At 39.9% G+C, this 23,889-nt stretch overlaps 1 protein-coding gene and 1 long non-coding RNA gene across 5 annotated transcripts in view; both read right to left on the reverse strand.

Annotated features, from left to right (window-relative positions):
- Positions 1 to 188: 188 nt before the first annotated feature.
- Positions 189 to 15,368, reverse strand: lg08h6orf47 (linkage group 08 C6orf47 homolog). 3 transcript variants are annotated; one of them, XM_062056765.1, is made up of 3 exons: positions 15,252 to 15,368; positions 13,280 to 14,478; positions 189 to 675 (listed from the first exon to the last, which is right to left on the reverse strand). In XM_062056765.1, exon 2 carries the CDS (start codon positions 14,203 to 14,205, stop codon positions 13,315 to 13,317), a length of 891 nt encoding a protein of 296 aa, XP_061912749.1. In that variant the 5' UTR covers positions 14,206 to 14,478; positions 15,252 to 15,368; the 3' UTR covers positions 189 to 675; positions 13,280 to 13,314. The 3 variants fall into 3 exon arrangements, with proteins under 3 accessions (XP_061912749.1, XP_061912747.1, XP_061912748.1); XM_062056763.1 differs by lacking the exon at positions 15,252 to 15,368 and adding an exon at positions 14,717 to 14,955; XM_062056764.1 differs by lacking the exons at positions 189 to 675; positions 15,252 to 15,368 and adding exons at positions 6,929 to 8,103; positions 14,717 to 14,955.
- Positions 15,369 to 15,577: 209 nt separating this feature from the next.
- The window catches only part of LOC133656024 (uncharacterized), a 9,473-nt gene continuing 1,161 nt past the window's right edge, over positions 15,578 to 23,889 (reverse strand). For both annotated transcript variants that reach the window (XR_009827083.1, XR_009827082.1), the window contains exons 5-9: positions 23,831 to 23,881; positions 18,561 to 18,598; positions 18,282 to 18,316; positions 15,752 to 15,859; positions 15,578 to 15,672 (exon numbers count right to left, since the gene is read on the reverse strand). This is a non-coding gene — a long non-coding RNA (uncharacterized LOC133656024). The remainder of the gene's footprint in view (positions 15,673 to 15,751; positions 15,860 to 18,281; positions 18,317 to 18,560; positions 18,599 to 23,830; positions 23,882 to 23,889) is intronic.

Below are 23,889 nucleotides of genomic sequence, written 5' to 3' on the forward strand. Positions count from 1 at the left end.
GATCTGGTATCGATATTTCAGTAATGACCTGAACATCACTAGTCTATAGCAACTATTTTGTATAGTACTAGCTTTACCATCTTAGCGTTACATATATGACGTAGTTTGTGCTTCAAATCTTCTGGTTTGCTTAAACAGTCTTTTCCAAACGTGCATAACACTTGAATAATAATAAAGTACAAAGAGTGTGAGATAGCTGAAAGAAAACCTTTATTTTTTGAATATTTTGTCATCCTGGTCACATTTGTGTCTTTTGGTAAAAAGATTAATAATTGTTATGTCTCAAACATTGTAACTTTTGTGTCATCCTCCTTGAAGTCTGCTTCAGTCCAAATCACAATAGCAACAAAGAAAATTACAGGACGGTCAAGAAACACTTTTAACAATTTCAACAAAGTGTCCCAGAAGTCTATGGCTTTGGGGGTATTTCAAAAACATTTGAACAGTTTTCCAAATAGTTTTACTTTTGATTATAGTGGTGGATTGTCCACTTTTCACTGTCATCCTGCTATAAAATAAGTGTATAAGAGATGGCTCTGAAAACAGAAGAATAAAGTTTTCAATTGCACTCGTAACAAATGTACAATACAATTTTAAGCCCAGCGGCTTGACAGAGTGGTGCGTGAAAGTCTGCTCCTGTTGTAATGTCCTCCATGATGTATGGTGCATCGACATCTGAAAAAGATAAAACTGTGTACAGTTAATGTAGATTCGGAAGACAGCTGACTTGAAAACCCACGACCAACCAAAACTAAACCGGTATTTAGTCATTTTAGTCATTAGAATTCTTGAAATTGTGACAAATAATTGCAAGGACTAAATTCACTGGTAAGTGTGGTGTCCACTTAAATTATTGCCTCACCCGAAACAGACTCCTTTTTTTTTTTAACCTTCATAAAAAATTAACAAGGTTTGCTAAAAATGAACATTGGTTTTACAGACTGAACATGGCCATGCTGTTAGGTAGGGGTGGAAATCTTTGGGCACCTCCAGATTAGATTAGGATTTAAGGGTTACAATTCGATTATAAAGCAATTATTTTTTCTTTCTATTTTTTTTCTTTTTCATGCATTTTTGTCTCACTAAATAAGCAGTCATCACTTATTATTCTAAATTTGAAGTAACATTGTATTTGTAATATGACACAATTTAAATCAATTTTCATTAGGGATGTACTTATTAGGGTTTTTACCCTACTGATTCTGATCATCCATACGTGAGATCGGCCGATACCAATAACGTATTAACTGTAAATATGTATTTATTTATGGTGAGTGATATTGACAGTGTAACAAAATCAGCGCAATATTCAAGTTACTTCCTTATTTTCTTTTATTTGATACAATTGTTTGAGGCAAATAAAGTAAATAGTACACAATAACTAAACAAAAGCAAAAACTACCATCAGCACAGGCAGGAGCTCTGATGAGGAAGGCCGCTGGCAGCCATTGAGTCCTCAGTGTGTCATTGAGTCTGGGGTCAAGCTTTCGTGTGTGCACACTTCTGCACCAAGCTGGAGCAGCGTACTCTGCAGCGTGGAGCAATACAAATATTGCTCTAATCCAGGGGCGTCACTTGGTTTGAAGAACAGGGTGGGCTTAGCCTTAGCCTAACCCTGTGATGCGAGCGTGCGAGAACATTTTTTTTTGCCCTTGCAAGATCTTTTTGCTCACAACTTTTTGGCACTGTATTAGAATTACAAAACTAACACTGAATACATACATCTACAAACCCCGTTTCCATATGAGTTGGGAAATTGTGTTGGATGTAAATATAAACGGAATATAATGATTTGCAAATCTATCTGTGTTGGCCCTGCGGTGAAGTGGCGACTTGTCCAGGGTGTACCCCGCCTTCCGCCCGATTGTAGCTGAGAAAGGCTCCAGCGCCCCCCGCGACCCCAAAAGGGATAAGCGGTAGAAAATGGATGGATGGATGTTCAACAATTTGCTCACGCATTTGTTGACAAAGTGGTGACCCTCGCCCCATCCTTGTTTGTGAATGACAAGCATTTCATGGAATCTACTTTTATACCCAATCATGGCACCCACCTGTTCCCAATTTGCCTGTTCACCTGTGGGATGTTCCAAATAAGTGTTTGATGAGCATTCCTCAACTTTATCAGTATTTATTGCCACCTTTCCCAACTTCTTTGTCACGTGTTGCTGGCATCAAATTCTAAGTTAATGATTATTTGCAAAAAAAAAAAGTTTTATCAGTTTGAACATCAAATATGTTGTCTTTGTAGCATATTCAACTGAATATGGGTTGAAAATTGTTTGCAAATCATTGTATTCCGTTTATATTCACATCTAACACAATTTCCCAACTCATATGGAAACGGGGTTTGTAAATGGTTGAAGTCATCTTTACTAAGCATGAGATGGAAAAGCAAGCAGGCAACTTGCAAACAGGGAAACATTACACAGATGATAGCAGTGTAAATGAACTTGCACAGCACTACAGAGTAGTCCTGAAAACAGAGGAGGTTCTGGTGCAAAGAAATGCTCTTGCCTGGAAAACACGGGCTGGATGTCCACATATGTTGTCTGTGCACTTTGATTGATTGATTGAAACTTTTATTAGTAGATTGCACAGTTCAGTACATATTCCGTACAATTGACCACTAAATGGTAACACCCGAATAAGTTTTTCAACTTGTTTAAGTCGGGGTCCACATAATCAATTCATGGTAAACCTCTTTGATTCAGAATTTCTGCATTTGCAAGATTTTTTTTTGCTTACAACTTGTTGTTACTGCATTATAATTACACAGCAAAGACTAAAGAAATTGAAATGGTTGAAAAGCAATATTGTTAGTTTCCTGTAATTACTGTAACGGTAATTTAAGGTATTTATACCACAGGTGTCAAATTCAAGGCCCACAGGACACACCTGGCCAGTAGGGATGGGTGATATGAACTATCACACTAACCTGCCATTTATGGTGAAAACGGTAAAAGTGAAGATAAAAAAAACACCCATAGAACTCCACCTTTTTGACTATGAATCTGTCAGTGCATCCAGTCTTTAGAGCTCCCAAAATACTTATACGGCTATTAAACTACATTCTTTAAGTTTAAGTAGCACACCTATACTGCAAAGCTGTAGTAGTGTGATTTGCTTATCGTATGGTATGGCAGTTATTTTCCTGTCAGCAATATTATTGACATTATTATTATGAGTTTTATATTACAAATCTATCAGTGTTATGATGCGACTTCAGTGTGCACTCTCCCGCGCTCCGGTCGCATAATGGCAAATGATACTTATCATAAGCATCATCATTATTCACCGAAATAGGCATATACAAAATAAATTAGTTGACAAATTAGCAGAAACAGGCGAAAATAATGTTGCATTCACATTAGAGTCTGGACACATATTTTTTCTGTAATGTGAACGACTACATAAAAAGATCAGATTTGACAAAAAAAAATCTGAATTGGACATCCTACCCTGCGTTGTTGTGAACGCACTAAACGTAGCCTTTCCTGTTCACTCTGTACACCTCAGACTTCCAGTATAGTTCCAGGTCCTGCCACCTGCAGAAATACTCTGACGACTCTGCTGTGGTCGGGTGTATCAGAGAGGGACAGGAATTGGAGTACAGGACACTGATCGCTGACTTTGTGGAGTGGTCTCAGGCGAACCATCTGGTCCTTAATGTGGACAAGACCAAGAAGCTGGTCATCGACTTCAGGAAAAGAGTGACCCGGGTGGAGCCCATCAAGATCCAGGGCCGGGAGGTGGCAGTAGTGGAGCAGTACAAGTACTTGGGAGTCCACTTGAACAGCAGACTGGACTGGAAGGACAACTGCAAAGCTGTTTACAAGAAGGGCATGAGCAGACTCTTTTTTCGGAGGAAGCTTAGGTCCTTCAATGTGTGCAGCAAGCTGTTGGAGATATTTTATCAGTCTGTTGTGGTCAGTGCACTGTATTTTGCAGTGGTTGGTTGGGGGAGCAGCACCAGCAAAAGGGACTCAAACCGGATTGATAAACTGATCCGGAAAGCCGGCCAAACTATTGGCACGCTGTTGGAGGCGTTTGTGTCAGTGAGGGATAGGAGGAAACTGGACAAACTGCTCAACATCATGGACAATCCTGCCCACCCACTCCACCTGACAATTAAGGGACAGCAGAGCTCATACTCCAACAGGCTCCTTCAACTTCCTTCCCGCACTGTGCGATTCAAGAACTCCTTCATTCCACACTCCATCCAGCTGTATAATCACTCGCCATACAGCAATAGATGACATCTGCCTATTACCTGACACCTGACATGTTAGCTACTTCTCTTTGTTTATAATGTTTATAATGTCTATTTTCAATTTCCTGACATTCCTGAGGAATCTACTCTCTATTTTATGCTGCTGCTGTCACATATACTGTTTATACTGTAATATTGTACATGGTCATTGCTTTATATTGTATATATGTTATAGACATAATATATCTGTATATATATAATTTTGTACACATATTATGTATATATTTATATATATGTTAGATTTTTTTTTATCGCTATATTAGTCTATTTATACCTGGATTGTCCTTTCCATCCTTACACTTTCCATCATTGTAACTGAGCAACTGTGTTGAACAATTTCCCTTGTGGATCATTAAAGTTTGTCTAAGTCTAAGTCTAAGTCTTAATTCTGCTGCGATTTATAATCAAAGTGAATAATGACAGATTAGATTATTTATTTAAACTCATATTCCTGCAAATTTTTGTTGAATTTTTCAGCTATTTTGTTTAATAAAGAACAATTTCAATAGAAAATAATCACACCAAATTATTTAGGGTGGCTTAAGAATATTTCAGTGGTCGCTAAAGCCCCCCTAAAATAGGCCTAACAACGCCAATGATCTAATCACTCATACTATTTCTACCCTCGATATGGACACCGTCAATTTATGGATTGGTACGCTTGACTGCTACACACCAACAGAGCACAAAAGTTCTTCTTGTATACAGTGCATCCAGAAAGTATTTACAGCGCTTCACTTATGCCACATTTTGCCATGTTACAGTCTAATTACAAAATGGCATGAATTAATTTTTGTCCTTAAAATTCTACAGGCAATGTGCAAAGTTTTTTTATTTTAACTAAAAAAAAATCCCATTTGGCAGCAATTATAGCCTTAAAGGCCTACTGAAATTATTTTTTTTTATTTAAACGGGGATAGCAGATCCATTCTATGTGTCATACTTGATCATTTCGCGATATTGCCATATTTTTGCTGAAAGGATTTAGTATAGAACAACGACGATAAAGTTCGCAACTTTTGGTCGCTGATAAAAAAAAAAGCCTTGCCTATACCGGAAGTAGCGTGACGTCACAGGAGGAAGGATTCCTCACAATTCCCCGTTGTTTACAATGGAGCGAGAGAGATTCGGCCTGAGAAAGCGACGATTACCCCATTAATTTGAGCGAGGATGAAAGATTTGTGGATGAGGAACGTTAGAGTGAAGAACTAGTGAGGCAGTGCAGGGTGTATCTTTTTTCGCTCTGACCGTAACTTAGGTACAAGGTCTCATTGGATTCCACACACTCTCCTTTTTCTATTGTGGATCACGGATTTGTATTTTAAACCACCTCGGATACTATATCCTCTTGAAAATGAGAGTCGAGAACGCGAAATGGACATTCACAGTGACTTTTATCTCCACGACAATACATCAGCGAAGCTCTTTAGCTGCTGAGCTAACGTGATAGCATCTGGCTCAAATGCAGATAGAAACAAAATAAATAAATCCCTGACTGGAAGGATAGACAGAGATCAACAATACTATTAAACCATGGACATGTAACTACACGGTTAATAATTCTCAGCCTGGCAAAGCTTAACAATGCTGTTGCTAACGACGCTGAAGCTAACTTAGCAACCGGACCTCACAGAGCTATGATAAAAACATTAGCGCTCCACCTCTACCAGCCAGCCCTCATCTGCTCATCAACACCCGTGCTCACCTGCGTTCCAGCGATCGACGGCACGACGAAGGACTTCACCCGATCACAGATGTCTGCTATCCAAGTAAGTCCTCTTTGTTGTGTTGCTACAGCCAGCCGCTAATACACCGATCCCACCTACAACTTTCTTCTTTGCAATCTCCATTGTTCATTAAACAAATTGCAAAAGATTCACCAACACAGATGTCCAGAATACTGTGGAATTGTTTGATGAAAACAGAGCAGTTTGTATGGTGACACATTGGATACGAATACTTCCGTTGCCGTTGTGACGTCACGCGCATACGTCATCATACATAGACGTTTCCAACCGGAAGTTTAGCGGGAAATTTAAAATTGCACTTTATAAGTTAACGCGGCCGTATTGGCATGTGTTGCAATGTTAAGATTTCATCATTGATATATAAAGTATCAGACTGCGTGGTCGGTAGTAGTGGGTTTCAGTAGGCCTTTAAGTCTGGCACGCCTATCTTTGGGACGTTTCACCAATTCCTCTGTGCACCACCTCTCAAGCGCCATCAGATTGGATAGGAAGTGTTGGTTTTCCTCCAAGATGTCTCCGTACATTGCTGCATTCATCTTAGTCTAGTCAGGGAGGTGAAGTGAATTATATTTATATAGTGCTTTTTTTTCTCTAGAGACGCAAAGTGCTTTACATAGTAAAACCCTTTATCTACATATTTAAGCTACATTTAAACTAGTGTGGGTGGCACTGGGAGCAGGTGGATAAAGTAACTTGCCAAAGGACACAATGGCAGTGACAAGGATGACGGAAGCGGAAATCGAACCTACAACCCTCAAGTTGCTGGCATGGCTGCTCTACCAACCGAGCCATGCCGCCCCAAGGCGACCAACAACCTGATAGTCACCCTGTCAGAGCTACAGCATTCCTCTGTGGAGAGAGGAGAACCTTCCAGAAGGACAACCATCTCCGCAGCAAACCACCAATCAGGCCTGTATAGTGCGAAAGACTCTCTGACCATGAGGAACAAATGTCTTTGGTCTTATGAGACAAAGATTAAACTCTTTGGTGTGAATGCCAGGCGTCATGTTTGGAGGAAATCTTCAGTGTCAGTAATTACAGTTGATTTTACACCATGTAAAAAAATTCAGTGCATTTTCTATGGTAACCCAACCTAAATATCAAAGCTGTTCTAAGCTCCTGTCTGTCTGTTAGGGGTAATTGAAATTAAAGTCTTACATTCAAGCCACAAGCAGGCCTCATTAGGTTTTAACATCATCTACATAGGTTTAAGTGAACCTTTAAGGAGAAACTTCCAGAAGGACAACCATCTCGGTCGGCATCTTAAGGTGCCGACCGAGATGCTGGTGCAGTTTTACTCAGCCATCATAGAGTCCATCCTGACCTCCTCCATCACAGTGTGGTTCCCCGGCGCCACAGTCCAGGATAAGAATAGACTGCAGCGCATCGTACGTGCTGCTGAGAAGGTGATTGGCTGCAAGCTCCCATCCCTCCAGGACTTGTTCTCCTCCAGGACCAGGAGGCGTGTGGGTCGGATCACAGCTGACTCTTCTCACCCTGGACACACACTATTCTCCCCTCTCCCCTCAGGCAGGAGACTACGCTCCATCCAGACCCACACCTCCCGCCACCTGAACAGTTTTTTCCCCTCGGCCATCAGGCAAATGAACAATAACTCCTAACAGTAGCTCCTTGAATTCCTTCTAAGTCTATCTGATAGCTCAGTTACAGCTCTTTTTATTACCAAATATGTGTTATATGTGTTTTATGTCGCACGTTTGCACCAAGAAAAATTCCTAGTTTGTGAACCCGTTCTCAAACAATGGCAATAAAACTATTCTGATTCTGATTCTGATTCTGATCTCCGCAGCAAACTACCAATCAGGCCTGTATGGTATAGTGTCCAGAGGAAAGCCATTTCTTCGTAAAATGTTGCCAAAATGCAAGTGAAAGACTCTCAGACCATGAGAAACAAATTTATTTGGTCTTATGAGACAAAGATTAAACTCTATGGTGTGAATGCCAGGCATCATGTTAGGAGGAAACCAGGCACCGCTCATCACAGGGCCAATACCATCCCGACAGTGAAGCATGGTGGTGGCAGCATCATGCTGTGGGTAAGTTTTAGCGGCAGGAATTGGGATACTAGTAAAGAAAAAGAAAAAGATGAATGCAGCAATGTACAGAAACTTCCTGGATAAAAACCAACGTTTCCCATCCAACTTGAAGGAGTTTGAAAAACTGCAGTAGGTCTGCAAGAACAATCCTTCTCTTTCAGTGTCAGTAATTACAGTTGGTTTCACACCATGTGAAGAATTTCACAGTGTATTTTCTGTGGTAACTCAACCTAAATATCAAAGCTTCTTCTAGCTCCTGTCTGTCTGTTAGGAGTAATTGAAAGTAAAGTCTTACATTTAAGCTACAAGCAGGCCTCATTATACTTTAACATCAACTACTAAGTTTAAGTGAACAGAATGCGTTTCAGAGTTTAAGTAAGTAGGGATGTAACGATAAACGGTAATAATGATAACTGCAGTAAAACTCCTGATGGTTAGTATTACTGTTTTAAATAAAATTTATCGAAAAACTGACGTTAATATTTGCACTTTGATAAACTCACGGACTGACTGGCGCCAGCTCGCGAGCTTAAATGCTAAAATGAAAACAAGACACATTAAGGGGTACTGCACTATTTTTGGAATAATTCACAATCATTATAAAAGACATTACAAGAGATTGATTTTATTTAATGCATTCTAAAAATTAAATAAATGTAAATAAAAGTCCGCTTACAGCGGAGCCAATGGGAGCTCCTCTATTTCACCAATAAAATCCATTAAATAACCATTCAAAAACTTCTAACAATACTCCATTTACATTTTGTGATTTGAATTAACCAAGTGTTACTGATATTGTTATTATAAGCGCTAACGCAGACACCTATTTATACCAGTGCTGTGATCACAAACCTGTGTACAATTTCAACATGATCAACTGGCGAGGTGTTTCCTTGCTTCATTGCTCCCTGGAAGTTTATTGTAGATCATAAATCATGCATCTCACCTAGACAGAAGAAGTCTGAGGCCGTATTCTGATGTGTTGGTACACTTTGACAGCCATTTAGGACCCGGAGATGGTGAGAACTACACTAAGGCTGAAACGACGTGTCGACGTAGTCGACGTCATCAGTTACGTAAATACGTCAACGCCATTTTTGTGCGTCGACGCGTCGCATATTTACGTCACACTACCGTCATGGCGGAGCGCAAAGCAGACGGTGCGAGCGAGGGGGGAAAAGCACGCCAAAAGTCGTCAAAAGTGTGGGAGTATTTCAATACACGGCCTAATAATGTTGTTGTATGCACACTGTGTCGAGCGGAAATGGCCTATCATAGCAGCACAACGGCTATGAACGAACATTAGAAAAGTAAACCATCAACCATCAACTAGTCAATCGTCCGCGTGAGCATACGTTGTCATCATTACACAAAAACATGAATGTGTCATTTGTATCTGCTAGGGGTGTAACAGTACGTGTTTTGTATCGAACCGTTTTGGTACGGTGCTTTCGATTCGGTATGGGGGTGTACCGAACGAGTTTCTAAGCTAAAGCTAAAGTCTTAACAAGCTGCTTTGCTCCTTCTGCCTCTGTCTCAGCACGCAGCATTGTCCCACCCACACAACCATCTGATTGGTACACAGAAAGCGCTAACAGTCAATCACAGTGCGTATTCAAAACGTTACCAGCCAATCAGCAGTGCGTATCAGAGCGCATGTAGTCAGTGCTTCAGCGTTGAGCAGATAGGTGTTTAGCAGGTGAGCATCAGGCAGCGGACTCTCCCCAAATGATAATAAACACCTCTCAGTCAACTACTAGTAACATCACTATGAGCCCGTTGACCTTCTAGAAACTTAAACTGCAGCTCAGCTCACTCGCAGTCCTGGCTTGAGGTGAAGGCTAATTACCTCTCAGTTCCAGCCACATCGACCCCTTCTGAGCGCCTATTTTCAGCTGCTGGGAATATTGTAAACAAGAAAAGAACCAGAGCATGTAGACATGCTAACCTTTCTTCATTACAACTGTTAGTCACTCACTGGAATGAGTAGAATTGGTTATTGTGTACTGTGTTGGACTGGATGTTTATTTTGCACATTTTAAAAGCAATACTTAATGTTTACAGTGCTCCAGAATATTTAGATTGGCACTTTTTTGTATTGGATGTTTATCTTTATTTTTGCACATTTTAGCAAATAAGCAATACTTTCACTTTTGTTGAAATGTTTACACTGTTGTTACAGAATATTTCGTTTTGCACTTTTTTGTATTGGATGTTTATCTTTATTTTTGCACATTCTAAAGCAAAATAAGCAATACTTTTACTTTTGAAATGCTTATACTATTGCAGAATATTAAGATTTGCACTGGATGTTTACTTTTATATTTGCACATTAAAAAGCAAATAAGCTACTTTTAATTTTGTTAAATGTTAAAAGTTTTAAATGTTTACATTGTTACAGAATATTTTGTCATGTTGTTGTCAATGTTGACTGAGTGGCCATACTTCTTTTTTTTTGTAAATAAAAGCCATGCCTTTTGAAAAAACTGGCCTACATTCATTTTTTCATCTTCATTTTAAATAAAAAAATAGTCGGTAAAAGGGAAAATAATCTATAGATTAATCGGAAAAAAAATAATCTATAGATTAACCGATTAATCGAAAAAATAATCTATGGATTAATCGATAGAAAAATAATCGTTAGCTGCAGCCTTAAACTACACAAAGAGATACTTGGTCCCCCACCCCCACCCCGTTTCTTCGCGAGCATTGTGGTCTTTTTCATCTAAATGGGAATATATGAACATCCTAAAGACAGCAGACGTTGCACAGAAGGTGATGTTTTATTATGTTTGCTGGCTCTCATTAACTCTGCAGTGAGTAATAATCAGTGATGGAAAAAAAAAAGGAAATAATAATAATAATAATGGATTAGCCGTGTATGCTTCAAATGTTTTAAAATACACAAATATTAGATGCTATTATTACATATATACTAACATAATGTATATAAAACCTTTATGGAGGTGTTAGGATATATTTTTAAGGGTTTAAGAATTTTTTTTAGGCGCAACTCCCATAGGCTCCATTGTAAGCTGACTTTTGATCGCATTTATTTAATATCTAAAATGCAATCAAAAATAACATCCATTGTCATGTCTCTCATAATGATTGTGAACGCTAGGCAAAATTCCAAAAGAAGTGCAGTTCCCCTTTAAGGTATTTCCCCATTAAGAAATGACATACCCCAATCTACTCTTATAAAAACATTTGCTCTCTGAGCAACTAAGCCATTCAATTTTGCAAAATGAACAACACTAAATTGGAATTAGTGTGTGAATGTGAGTGTGAATGTTGTCTCTCTATATGTGTTGGCCCTGCGATGAGGTGGCGACTTGTCCTGGGTGTACACCGCCTTCCACCCGAATGCAGCTGAGATAGGCTCCAGCACCCCCCGCGGTCCCAAACGGGACAAGCGGTAGAAAATGGGTGGATGGAAAATAAGGTTGTGTTGTCCCCAAATAAAATACTTTTAAACAGTTTGGAAACCATGGTAATATCATTGATGTACATGGGAAACAATATCGGTCCAAGGAAAATCGCATGTGTTGGCGCGTTAAATTTGACAGCCCTAATATAAATCATAAAATAAATCTCATCCCTACTTCATGGAAATTCATCTAACACGTGGAGGTCTGGACCCTAACTTCAAAGTAAACAAAACAACAGTGTGGCTTTGGAGTGGTGGCCATTATGTGAGAAAACAACTTAAAGGAGTCATATATTGATTTTTTTCCTACATTTTAAACACTTTTCTTGTGGTCTACATAACATGTAATGGTGGTTTAGTCAAAATTTTGCATAGATTATGTTTTACAAACCGTTTTCCAGCTGCTTTCTGACCGTGTCTTCAGGATGCGCCGTTTTATGGGTGGTCTTATTTACTGCCTCCACTTCAACTGCGTCTTCTCCCAGTCATCGCGCTACTTTATATTTGAAATGGCAACAGCGGAGGACGCATGAGCATGTATGAGCTTATCTACCCCACACAAGATAGAGAAAATAAAAGAGCTTATTGACTACAACACGGACAACAATGGTGGACGCACGCAAAGCACTCTGGGTACATATATTTTCCCAATTTGTGACGTCACTAATTGTGCACATTCCAAAAAGTTTGTTTGGCGGAAGTATAGGAAGGCAAGATTATATTACAAATATTTCCACAATGCGTCAGTTTGATTTAAAAATTTTGGGACTTATTTATATACCAAATACAGCACGTACTAATTGGTAAAAAAAGTTGATTTTACATAATGGGGCTCCTTTAAACAATACAGTATGAGGCGCGCTTCCCATAAAGCAGGGGTGTCAAAATTGTCTTCGTTAAGGGCCACATCCCAGTTATGGCTACCCTCAGAAAGCCTCTAATGACAGTTAAAGTTAAAAAGTTAAAGTCACACACACACACTAGGTGTGGTGAAATTATCCTCTGCATTTGACCCATCCTCGTGTTCACCCCTTGGAAGGTGAGGGGAGGAGTGAGCAGCAGCGGTGGCTGCGCTCGGGAATCATTTTGGTGATTTAACCCCCACATCCATTTCCAACCCCTGATGCTGAGTGCCAACCAGGGAGACAACGGGTCCCATTTTTATAGTCTTTGGTTTGAACTCACGACCTTCAAGTCTCAGGGCGGACACTCTAACCACAAGGCCACTGAGCAGGTCAATAATGTATTAATTTGCCTTTGCATTTGATTCCATCCATCCATTTTCTACCGCTTATTCTTATTATATATAATTTTAAAGCACACTGTAAAAAAAGAATATGTAGATTTCACAGCAACAAATCTGGCAATGCAGTTCCTGAAATGTTACTGGAGGAAAAAGGGTTGTTTTTTCCCCCCAACATCTTACTGTAAATGTAAAAACGGTACCAGTGTTTTTTTTTCCCCGGTTTGTTACCATCAAAAATATGCGCTACCCTTTTTCAGTTTACAGTAATATACGGTTAAAAAAAAGAATGAATACATTTGTTAAGCAAATATACTCTATTGACACATATTAATATATTATAATATTATTTCCAGGCCATACAAAAGATTTGGACCCCGGGCCTTGAGTTTGACATCTGTTCCATAGAGAGTAGCTGGCAACTCTTACCTTATCTTATGACATAAAATATAGACAACATATTTTTTGTAACTTCGCTGAAATGGTTTAAAGATCATTGGAAGACATATAAGATAATTAAATAAGGCTTACCAGAAGCTTTAAGTTGTCTTTGTCTTGTCTTTTGATCAGATGAGCTTTTCTTTTTTGTCTTCATCTGTCAATTCAGTTTCTCTGTTCTCCACCTCCACCACGGTTTGTTCTTCTTCCATTCCAAAGAGCACACTCTTTTTTAAGCTGACAGAGATCACTAAGGCTTGCACAATGCCGTAAATCAACGCAAACTCAGGGAGATGCTCCTGGATCAGCCAAAGTAGTCCAGCCATTCCCACAGTGGACACAAAAAACATTGCCATGCCATGTAGCCAAAGCTTCAGTGGTCCCTGGATGCCCACAATCTCCAAGATCAGCTTGACAGGAGGTGACACAATCCACAGGAATCCCACCACAAACAGGTCAAACAGGTGGCGGAGGAAGTTAAAGCAAATTTCATAGTGCTCTGGGTACAATTCCACATGTTGGTTGTGCACAAAGAGTCTGAAAGGTGAAGTCAGCCGGGAAAGTGGTGTTGGGGATGGAGGAGGTGTTTTGTAGTCTGAAAAGTCCCCATCAATATCCCGATCGGTTTTGCTGATGTGGCATTTTCTTTTCCTGAGTCCACTTGGTAGTGTTTTCTCTGTCCAAGGAAGGTACGACGTCGGAAGGTATTTATTCCACCATTTTGGAACATGTTGAACAGTTGGCTCTTTTTTCCCTGCCCAGAGTTCTTCAATTTCCACAGGCTGAAGTTTCTCTGGAGCCTCCCAATACTCGTCCTCTACAGGACTAATTTGTTCTTTTTGTCGATTCCATCCTCCCCAAAACCAAGAGGTCCAAGTTTTTAAACTGACAGTACATTCGGTGGTGCCACTCGCCCTATTGTTTTCAACTTCCTTCATTGTGGTTTTGTCAGACACAGCACTACTGCTGCTGCCCCAGGAGCGAACCCACCCCCATGCTCTTCCGACCACAGCGGTCATAGTTTCTCTTTTAATACTGAAAACTTATTAGCTTCTCTTGCCTTACTTGTTAGTAAGCTTATTGGAAAAGCACACGTAGACTGTCAGTCCAGGTAATACAAAAATATCAGCGGGCTTCTGTTGTTGCATTACTTTGGTCTACACCATACAGCATTTATTAGTTACACCTCTGGTTTCCATATGTTGCTTGATTTGACGTTTTAATGTCATATAGCCGACGTGATTGTTCAGCAAACTTGTCCGAATTTCCCGGAGTTAGTTCACTCCATGTACCTGTGAAAGAGAAAACAAGGCTTTCAAGGCTTGACATCGTCCTTCCCACGTAGACAGTTTGGGGCAGCTAACGCTGCTCGGGTCTACTGGATCTCGAGAACATTAGCTAATTTGATACGATACAAAGTTTAAGACTAATGTAAGGCATATCGCATAACATCTGCTATAAAATCTAGGTAAATGACAAATCACAAGCGCTCAAAACTATACATAATCTTGCAATAAAAGAAGAGATCACCTCCGTCGACGTTAGCAGTGTCACTGCTAGCTCTGGATCGTTAGCTTGCATTCCTGCAACTCCACCCAGTTGACAAAGCCCAAACATCGGGATGTCGCGTCATTGGCCCACAAATAATTTTGATCTAGATTTCAAATGGAATAACGCTTGCAGTGGAGAGGATAGATCTTGCTTGTTACCTCGAATGTACATTAGGGAAACAGAACAAAGAGGGTAGATTACCGGTCCACGATAGACTTTCAAAATAAAACTTACGTTTTACACCAGTTTGCCTCCCTTTTGTACAACTTTTTTTTTTTCTACAAATGGATTTTCCAGTTGAAGTATTTTATTAACGTATCATTTCAGTAACCTTAAAAGGTGCTGTTTGCAAACTCATATTAACATTTTTAAGCAAAACACATACCACCGGCTAGCTTATGTTACGATTATTGATTTAACAGAACATTTGACAATTGTCTATACATTTCACAATTAGTTTATGAAATTAATTTTTACGGCCCAAATAAAATGATTGTTTACAGCGGTCACTCACCAGGTCTCAACACGTTCGCGTCAGAAGCGCGTGCACACAAATACAGTTCAAGAGAATTACAATCTGGAGTCATGTGATAGAACATGCATTCAGAGATAGCCAACTATCCATATTGCTATTAGCGAACACTAAAACCTCATGTGCCTGCATGTGGTATGTTCATGCCCTCACGGAATCTGTAAATGTTACAGCCACTTTACTTCTAAATTAGCATATTTACGATTGCCTGAAGATTACAAATGATGATTGCTAGTTCTCCAAATGGTTAGGTTCTACAAAACTTAAGACAATGAAAATACATTAAAAATAACTTGTCAAAACAAGAGTTCAACCATTTTTTTTTTTATTATTCAGCACATTTGATAACATAAATAGCTTTAAGGATGATTGCAGCGTAGATACTCCAAATGCCTTTCAGAACCTGTGCAAAAACAGAATTTAACATTTGAGCATATGTAACTAAATGTATTGCTTGGAATCCAAGTTTCCTTAACACCAACCTTTTCCATAAACTGCCCACTGAAAGCCATCAGGTTAGGATCCCCACAAATTTCACCACATCTAGTGTGTGTGTGACAATCATTGGTACTTTAATTTTTAATAATTGCCTGGTAAAACAGAAAGACAGAAAGTTTCACATATACCGAAGTGGCAATTCTTGGGAAAATATGCAGAATCTCCAGTGGTCTGAGTGTCTCAGTGCGCTGCGAGTTAACTTCAGTTATAATCAGTAGAACCAAATGACTCATCATTGACCAGACCACTTGTACATCTTCATAAGCTGTAAGTTTGTCAACTCCAGGCGGCATTTGTTTACATTCTACTTCCTCAGTGTGGCTATGTGTCAACGTATTGCGCTGCATACGCACATAACTTACTCTTGAGCAAGTCTTGCATTTTAGAACCAAGCACTTATGATGAAACTACATGCATGGGCCTACTTTGTAGCCACAAAACACTACAAGGGCTGCCTGAAGTCTTTCAAACCATTACCCATTAAAGGATCCGAATACTCAGTGCAGGGGTGTAACGGTACGCCATTATCAGTTTGTATGTACCTACATTGCTTTAACGTCAATTTTTGGTTATTTTTTGGTACAGTTGGGGAAACACGGCTAAGCATTTGTGAAAACCGCTTTGTAAAATGTACAGTAACTAACATACAGTTAGGCTCTAGCACTCCCCGCGACCCCGAAAAGGGACAAGCGGTAGAAGATGGATAGATATTCACAAACCAATATAGATTTAGCATACAGGGGAAAGGGGGCACTTTAATACTTCATGCATTAGTGATGTTAAAAACAAATCCATTGTTGGTCAAGATAAGCATCTTAGCTTTAGGTATAGCTGACAAAGAAAACGCAGAGTGCAATATATTTCAATTGTAAATTTTTTTTTAGACATTGTCAGGGACCAATTTTAGCCTGCCCTTTTTAAACGGTCACACTTAGACACCAAGACGATGGAACGAAGGGGAACTGCACTCTTTTGGAATTGTGCCTATCGTTCACAATCTTAATGAGACAAGACTTTTTTTATGCATTCTAATTCGTAAAGAGACTTGTTCTTGACTGGCAATGCAGCTAAAATGGGGGCAATCCAAAAAAGGTTAACAATACTTAATTTACGTTTAGTAACCTGTATAATAACCAAGCTGTAGCGACTTTGTTATTGCAGGAGCGAACACTGAGCTCTATCGTCTTGGGACAGCATGCTAAGGACTTAGCCGTAAGATAGCTTTTGAGTTTGTAATAAACATTGCGATAGGACACCAAATTTGTATTGACTGAATACATGATCATATTACAGTATCTGTAAAGTATTAACCCACATTTCATGTTTTGTTTGTACACAGCTAGCTCAACAAGTATCATGTGTATCTGTTTCAACATTTTTCAAGTTTACTTTGGGTAAGCACTACATATAGTCCGCATAGCCTGACTCCAAGTTCCATATTTATGCCCGCAAGTCACACCAACCTTACTCTCTGCTCCTAAATTTTACCCTCTGTTCGTGCACGCTTCTATATACAGCACTTCATCCTCCGCATATTCATCTTAGAAAAAGATAAGGATGTGAATACTCATTTGTTCAAAAATTGTCTGTTTTCAGTTAACCAAGTCTGCCATGATTAGAACACAGAAGTAGGAACACGGCGTGGCGAAGTTGGTAGAGTGGCCGTGCCAGCAATCGGAGGGTTGCTGGTTACTGGGGTTCAATCCCCACCTTCTACCATTCTAGTCACGTCCGTTGTGTCTTTGGGCAAGACACTTCACCCCTGGTCCTGATGGCTGCTGGTTAGCGCCTTGCATGGCAGCTCCCGCCATCAGTGTGTGAATGGGTGAATGTGGAAATACTGTCAAAGCGCTTTGAGTACCTTGAAGGTAGAAAAGCGCTATACAAGTATAACCCATTTATCATTTTATTTATTTAACACGTTTTGCCGCAGGTGCGACGCTATTGAAAGAAATGCGCAGAAGAAAAGTTCCGGTAATGCATAAAAAATATGGTAAATATTGAACATGTTCTTATGAACGTGTCCGAGAGATTATATAACTATCCATCCATTTTTTACTACTTGTCTCGCTCGGGTTGACAGGGGGTGCTGGATCCCATTCCAGCTGCACTTGGGTGCAAGGTGAGGTACACCCTGGGACAAGTCGCCACCTCCATATGTATATATAGATTATATATCTATATAAACACACACACAAATACAAAGTTGAAGGGTTTTGAAGTTTTAGACTGTTTAACGCTACATCGGTAGATTAGACGCATTTTGCAAGTGTTTTTCATCATCTTTAGGATCGTAAAAAAAAAAAAGGATGCGCATTCTTGTCTTTATCATTGTGAACGATACGCAAAATTCCAAAAATAGTGCAACTCCTCAAGTCACTATTTTTAGAATGTTCTTTATTCCTTAAAATCTGGCAATAGATATGCCGCTACACCCAAAACACCTACCAATTTGACATTTTCATCTTGCAACGCTTTTAAAATTGATCTAAATTCTAGCCTAAATATACTTACACTTGAATGGAGCAGCATCCTTACTGCAACAAGAGCTGCAGAAAAAAACAAGCTAAAACATGTACAGTATTCTCATTCCAACTCAGTACACAGTAGTGCAGTTTTCAGTTCATACCTATGCAAATAATTTCATTTTAGTCAGGTGTAATGTACATTTTATTGCATTAAACCAAATGTTATTTGTGGACAGTGCATTGTGTAAACAATGCGGTTTGATTAGACTTGTCGATGAAGTCTTTCCACATTAAAATAGAAACACTTTTTAGTTGCCAAACATACCTTCCATATACAGCATTCCATCGGACCATTTGAGAGACCTGAAAAAGTAAAACCATCAGTTCTGGTCCACACAAGGTAGAGTAGTAGTACAATCCACAGATGCACACGTAAAACACTGAAACAGCTTCTTATTATCTTCGGAGACTCTAGTCTTACGACTCATCTAAGTCTGGGCGATATTGATTGTCTATATATTAGTTTGTTGTTGCAGACGATTTAAAAATAAACTTTTTTTCTCCTCTTGCTCCAGCATACTTTTTGCCCCTCTGGAGCTTCCGTAGTTTGCGCCTTTCCCTTACTTCCTTAGCAGCTAACATAGCAAAACATGGCTAATGTGAACACTAGAGAGAGAGAGACGTTTGTTTCTATGAAAAGTGTTGTCAGTACGTCAGTCTAGCGGCAACAAGCATGGAACATGTGACTGCACGGTTTGTTTCAAAAAGGCATCTGCACAACAAAACATGTTCGAGCATCTGAAACCGAAGCCTCCAGCTGAGTGTGGGATATGGGAAGTACAACTCTTTCGGAGGTGAACAAGACGCAACAAACTCTTGGCTAAAAATCACCTCACTATGGCAGAATTTTTTACACAATGTATGATCACAAAGAAGCACAATGCGTAGAGCGATCACTAAAAGCAGTTCTCTGCACATTGCCAAGACGTGTGAATGGAAAAAGGCTGCGTTTATATGTCCCGATCCAGGTTTTTGCACTTCCGATCAGATACCGATGTTTTTGCACTTCCGATCCGATACCGGCCTATCCGAGCATGTATTAAAGGCCTACTGAAACCCACTACTACAGACCACACAGTCTGATAGTTTATATATCAATGATGAAATCTTAACATTGCAACACATGCCAATACGGTTTTAAATTTCCCGCTAAACTTCCGGTTGAAAACGTCTTTGTATGATGACGTATGAGAGTGAGGTCACTAGTTAAACAAAAGTATTGGTACACCTTTAAATCAAATACAAAAAAGCTCTGTTTTCATCTCAAAATTCCACAGTATTCTGGACATCTGTGTTGGTGAATCTTTTGCAATTTGTTTAATGAACAATGAAGACTGCAAAGAAGAAAGTTGTAGGTTAGATCAGTGTATTAGCGGCTGGCTGTAGCAACACAACCAGGAGGACTTTGACTTGGATAGCAGACGCGCTAGCCGCCGACCGCACGGATGAAGTCCTTCGTCCTTCCGTCGATCGCTGGAACGCAGGTGAGCACAGGTGTTGATGAGCAGATTAGGGCTGGCTGGCGTAGGTGGAGCGCTAATGTTTTTATCATAGCTCTGTGAGGTCCTGTTGCTAAGTTAGCTTCAATGGCGTCGTTAGCAACAGCATTGTTAATCTTCGCCAACCTGGAAAGCATTAACCGTGTATTTACATGTCCAGGGTTTAATAGTATTGTTGATTTTCTGTCTATCCTTCCAGTCAGAGGTTTATATCTGCATTTGAGCCCGATGCTATCCGTAGCTAAAGTGTTTCACCGATGTAGTGTCGTGGAGATAAAAGTCACTGTGAATGTCCATTTCGCGTTCTCGACTAATTTTCAAGAGGATATAGTATCCGAGGTGGTTTAAAATACAAATCCGTGATCCACAATAGAAAAAGGAGAAAGTGTGGAATCCAATGAACCCTTGTACTTAAGTTAGTCAGAGCGAAAAAAGATACGTCCTGCACTGCACTATAGTCCTTTACTCTCACTTTTTTCATCCACGAATCTTTCATCCTCGCTCAAATTAATGGGGTAATCGTCGCTTTCTCGGTCCGAATCTCTCTCGCTGCTGGTGTAAACAATAGGGAAATGTGAGCAGCACTCCAGCTTGTGATGTCACGCTATTTCCGGTAGGGGCAAGGCTTTTTTTTATCAGCGACCAAAAGTTGCAAACTTTATCGTCGTTCTCTACTAAATCTTTTCAGCAAAAATATATGGCAATATCGCGAAATGATCAAGTATGACACATAAAATGGATCTGCTATCCCCGTTTAAATAAAAACATTTCATTTCAGTAGGCCTTTAAAGTTTAAAGTTATTTAGCCTACTTAGTTGTCAGATTCATGTTGAAAAGGGTTTTAGTACTCTTGATAACAACTAGCCAGCTGAATTAGGTGAGTTTGAATAATACTCAATGGTTGGTAACAAGAAACTGACCTGTTTATTAAAGAATAAAATGGTTGTTAACAAGAAACTGACCTGTTTATTCAATAATAAACACAAAATAGACAAAATTATACATGACAAACAGAAGTGGCATCATTGAACTAGGGCTGGGCAATAGGGCCTTTTTTAAATATTGTGATATTTTAAGGCCATATTGCGATACACAATATATATCTGGATATTTTGCCTTAGCCTAGAATTAACACTTGATGCATATAATCACAGCAGTATGATGATTCTATGTGTCTACATTAAAACATTCTTCTTCATACTGCATTAATATATGCTACTTTTAAACTTTCATGCAGAGAAGGAAATCACAACTAAAAAAAATCACTATTTTTTTCATACGGTGTTGATCTGGAAATGTTTGCCTCGGCATTTTGATGTTGTGGGCGTGTGGCACCGAATGGAGATGTTGACGTGCGGAGTTTCAAACACTCTTCATTCTCTAGCAGGGGACTTTTCAAATTATGCTACATATTAGGAGTAATGCTACTTTTTATAGCAACGCTTTCGCCCCACACTTGACAAATTACGGTTGTCTGTTCGACATATTCCCACTTGAAGCCAAACCACCGCCAGACGATGGACCCCCTGTTGTTTTTCTTGGGAATTAATTAATTCTTCCTTCATTAATACCGCTCACACAGCTACGCTAGCATCACAGCTAACGTTAGCCATGCTGCTACCTCTCTGCAGGGAGAGGGCGTATACATATGTGACGTGTGTAAGAAGGTGCGCTTGCTCTCTGTGAGAAGCAGACACAAGAAGGAGTGGGAAGAGCCTGTCGTGTAATGCCAGCAGCTAAAAGCAACAGCGTGAGAACGTATACTCAAATTTTACCATAGTCATTTTCTATATCGCAGACACAGCTGACATTTTTACCGGTAACTTTTAATTCACATGGCCGTCTCAGCGGTTAGGACACAGACCTGTGGATGTGTTCTAGGTGTGCTGGAAAATGTGGAACGGAAATTAGGGAGCAGCAGAATAGTGGAATGTAATATTTAAAATCGGTACGTCGGAAAACAGACCGGTATTTAAAAAAAAAACTGGATCTGGATCGGCATTTTCCCATGCCGATACGCATTTTTTGGCAAATATCGGCGGCCGATCCGATTCCAAATATCGGATCGGGACATCCCTAGTTTACTTTATCCACTTACTGAAACTACAGTGGAACCTCGATTCACAAATGCCTCCATTTGCGTTCTTTTAGGTGTATGAATGTTGAGAGCCAAATATGCCTGTGTGCGACGAATGTCTGTGTACACGTCATTAAATATTTTCATTTATTCATTATCCTGTTTGCCGCCGGAACCACTATGGAGGCAGCCATTTTGAAAAAGGTAGGCCGTCCTACTCACATCCTGTTTGTTTTTAAAAGTACAATAAAACCAAAAAAATCGGAAAATATTGTATTCAATTAAAAAAAAAAAAAAGGGATTTTATCTCTAGGCCACATCACAGACACTTATGATTGTAGTTGTCAGTCAAAATAAATTGAGTACGAATTAATCAACCCAGGAGTTGCAAAAATAATTCCAAGAGTACTTCAGGGGGAATGTTTTATCCAAGAACAACTTTGAACAGATACCAGGTAGTGTTTAAAGTTATCTAGTTTAAAACCGTTGTACAAGTGACATCAGTTTGACAGAACTGTTAACTTCCAGGCTACATACATTTTGAACAACACTTGTAAAATACCTCTCATCCAGCATAGGGTGTTTGTTATCCAATAGACTTCTCCGGTCACCCATAGACACTGAAGTTTAATACAAAAGCTCAACACTCAGATCTCAAAAATGTACCTCGTTTCCTTGCCATACCATGTGCTACACCCACAGTGGTTCTCAATCTTGTTTCACCAAGTACCACTTTAAAACTTGGCTGTCCATGCACTACCATAATGACCCACATTGAAATACATTAGCGTAGTAGTCTTAGGTATTCATTGAAAACAAAGCAGATGCTTTAACTGCATACTCATTTTTGGCCACCAACATTACATTTTGAAGATAGGAAAATAAAACTGTACTCTGATCAAGTGATTCTTTGGTCTACCATTGGCTGGAGCCCGCTTACCACTAGTACCAGTTAAAAAAAAATCAATGGTCTAATGATAAAAAAGCACCATTCATTGGGGAGCTGTCAATATACGATTTCTAACAGACATCTTTGAGTGAGGCATTCAACATTTTTTAACCAAGGAAGTGGAATGGCTACTGGCATTTTACAACGCAATTTCTGTCAGAAAACAGGTACCCACTCAGCCTGGGCTGATATATTTTGCTTGATATATTGTCCCACACATTGCAGATTAATACTGTCAGCACTATTGTGACCAAATTAATCACTATTGTAACCATAGGTTATGAGCACAAGCGGCCTAAATGACTTTCCTCCGCCGGGTGGCAGGGCTCTCCCTTAGAGATAGGGTGAGAAGCTTTAAGTAAAGGCGCTGCACCTCCACATAGAGAGGAGCCAGATGAGGTGTTTCAGACATCTGGTCAGGATGCCACCCGAACGCCTCCCTAGGGAGGTGTTTAGGGCACTTCCGACCGGTAGGCGGCCACGGTGAAGACCCAGGACATGTTGGGAAGACTATGTCTGCCGACTGGCCTGGGAATGCCGCGGAATCTCCCGGGAGGAGCTGGACGAAGTGGCTGGGGAGAGGGAAGTTTAGTCTTCTCTATCTTAGGATGCAGCCCCCACGACCCGACCTCAGATAATCAGAAAAGTTTTGCCATTGTTTGACAACGGGTTCACAAACTAGGAATTTTTCTTGGTGCAATCGTGCAACATAAAACACATATTTGGCAATAAAAAGAGCTAACCGGAAGAAAATGGATGGATGGGATCGAAGGATGGGTAACCATATATAATAACGCAGTAGTGTCCAAACGTTGACAGGGGGCCGCTTTGGGCAAAAAAGAAGAAATGGCCGGGGGCTGAAAGCATGCCAAGTCAGAGACACATAGAGTAAAAATTAAAATCGGTGCATAATCGTGCTCCGATACAGCTTCATTGTTTTATCAGGGACTCTAGTCGTATGACATATTGAAGCAACTATAATGATCAGAGCAAGATGAACAAGTACTCACCATCAACTCAGAAGTTGCAAACCTTGTACCCAGCAGAGTTCTAGCATTACTCTGGAAAA

The sequence above is a fragment of the Entelurus aequoreus genome, linkage group LG08 (assembly GCF_033978785.1).
Source record: "Entelurus aequoreus isolate RoL-2023_Sb linkage group LG08, RoL_Eaeq_v1.1, whole genome shotgun sequence".
NCBI classification, from domain to species: domain Eukaryota; kingdom Metazoa; phylum Chordata; class Actinopteri; order Syngnathiformes; family Syngnathidae; genus Entelurus; species Entelurus aequoreus.

What these genes read in the sequence shown, in the direction of transcription:
- lg08h6orf47 (XM_062056765.1), bottom strand. Translation starts at nt 14,205, where the DNA reads ATGACCGCTGTGGTCGGAAGAGCATGGGGGTGGGTTCGCTCCTGGGGC.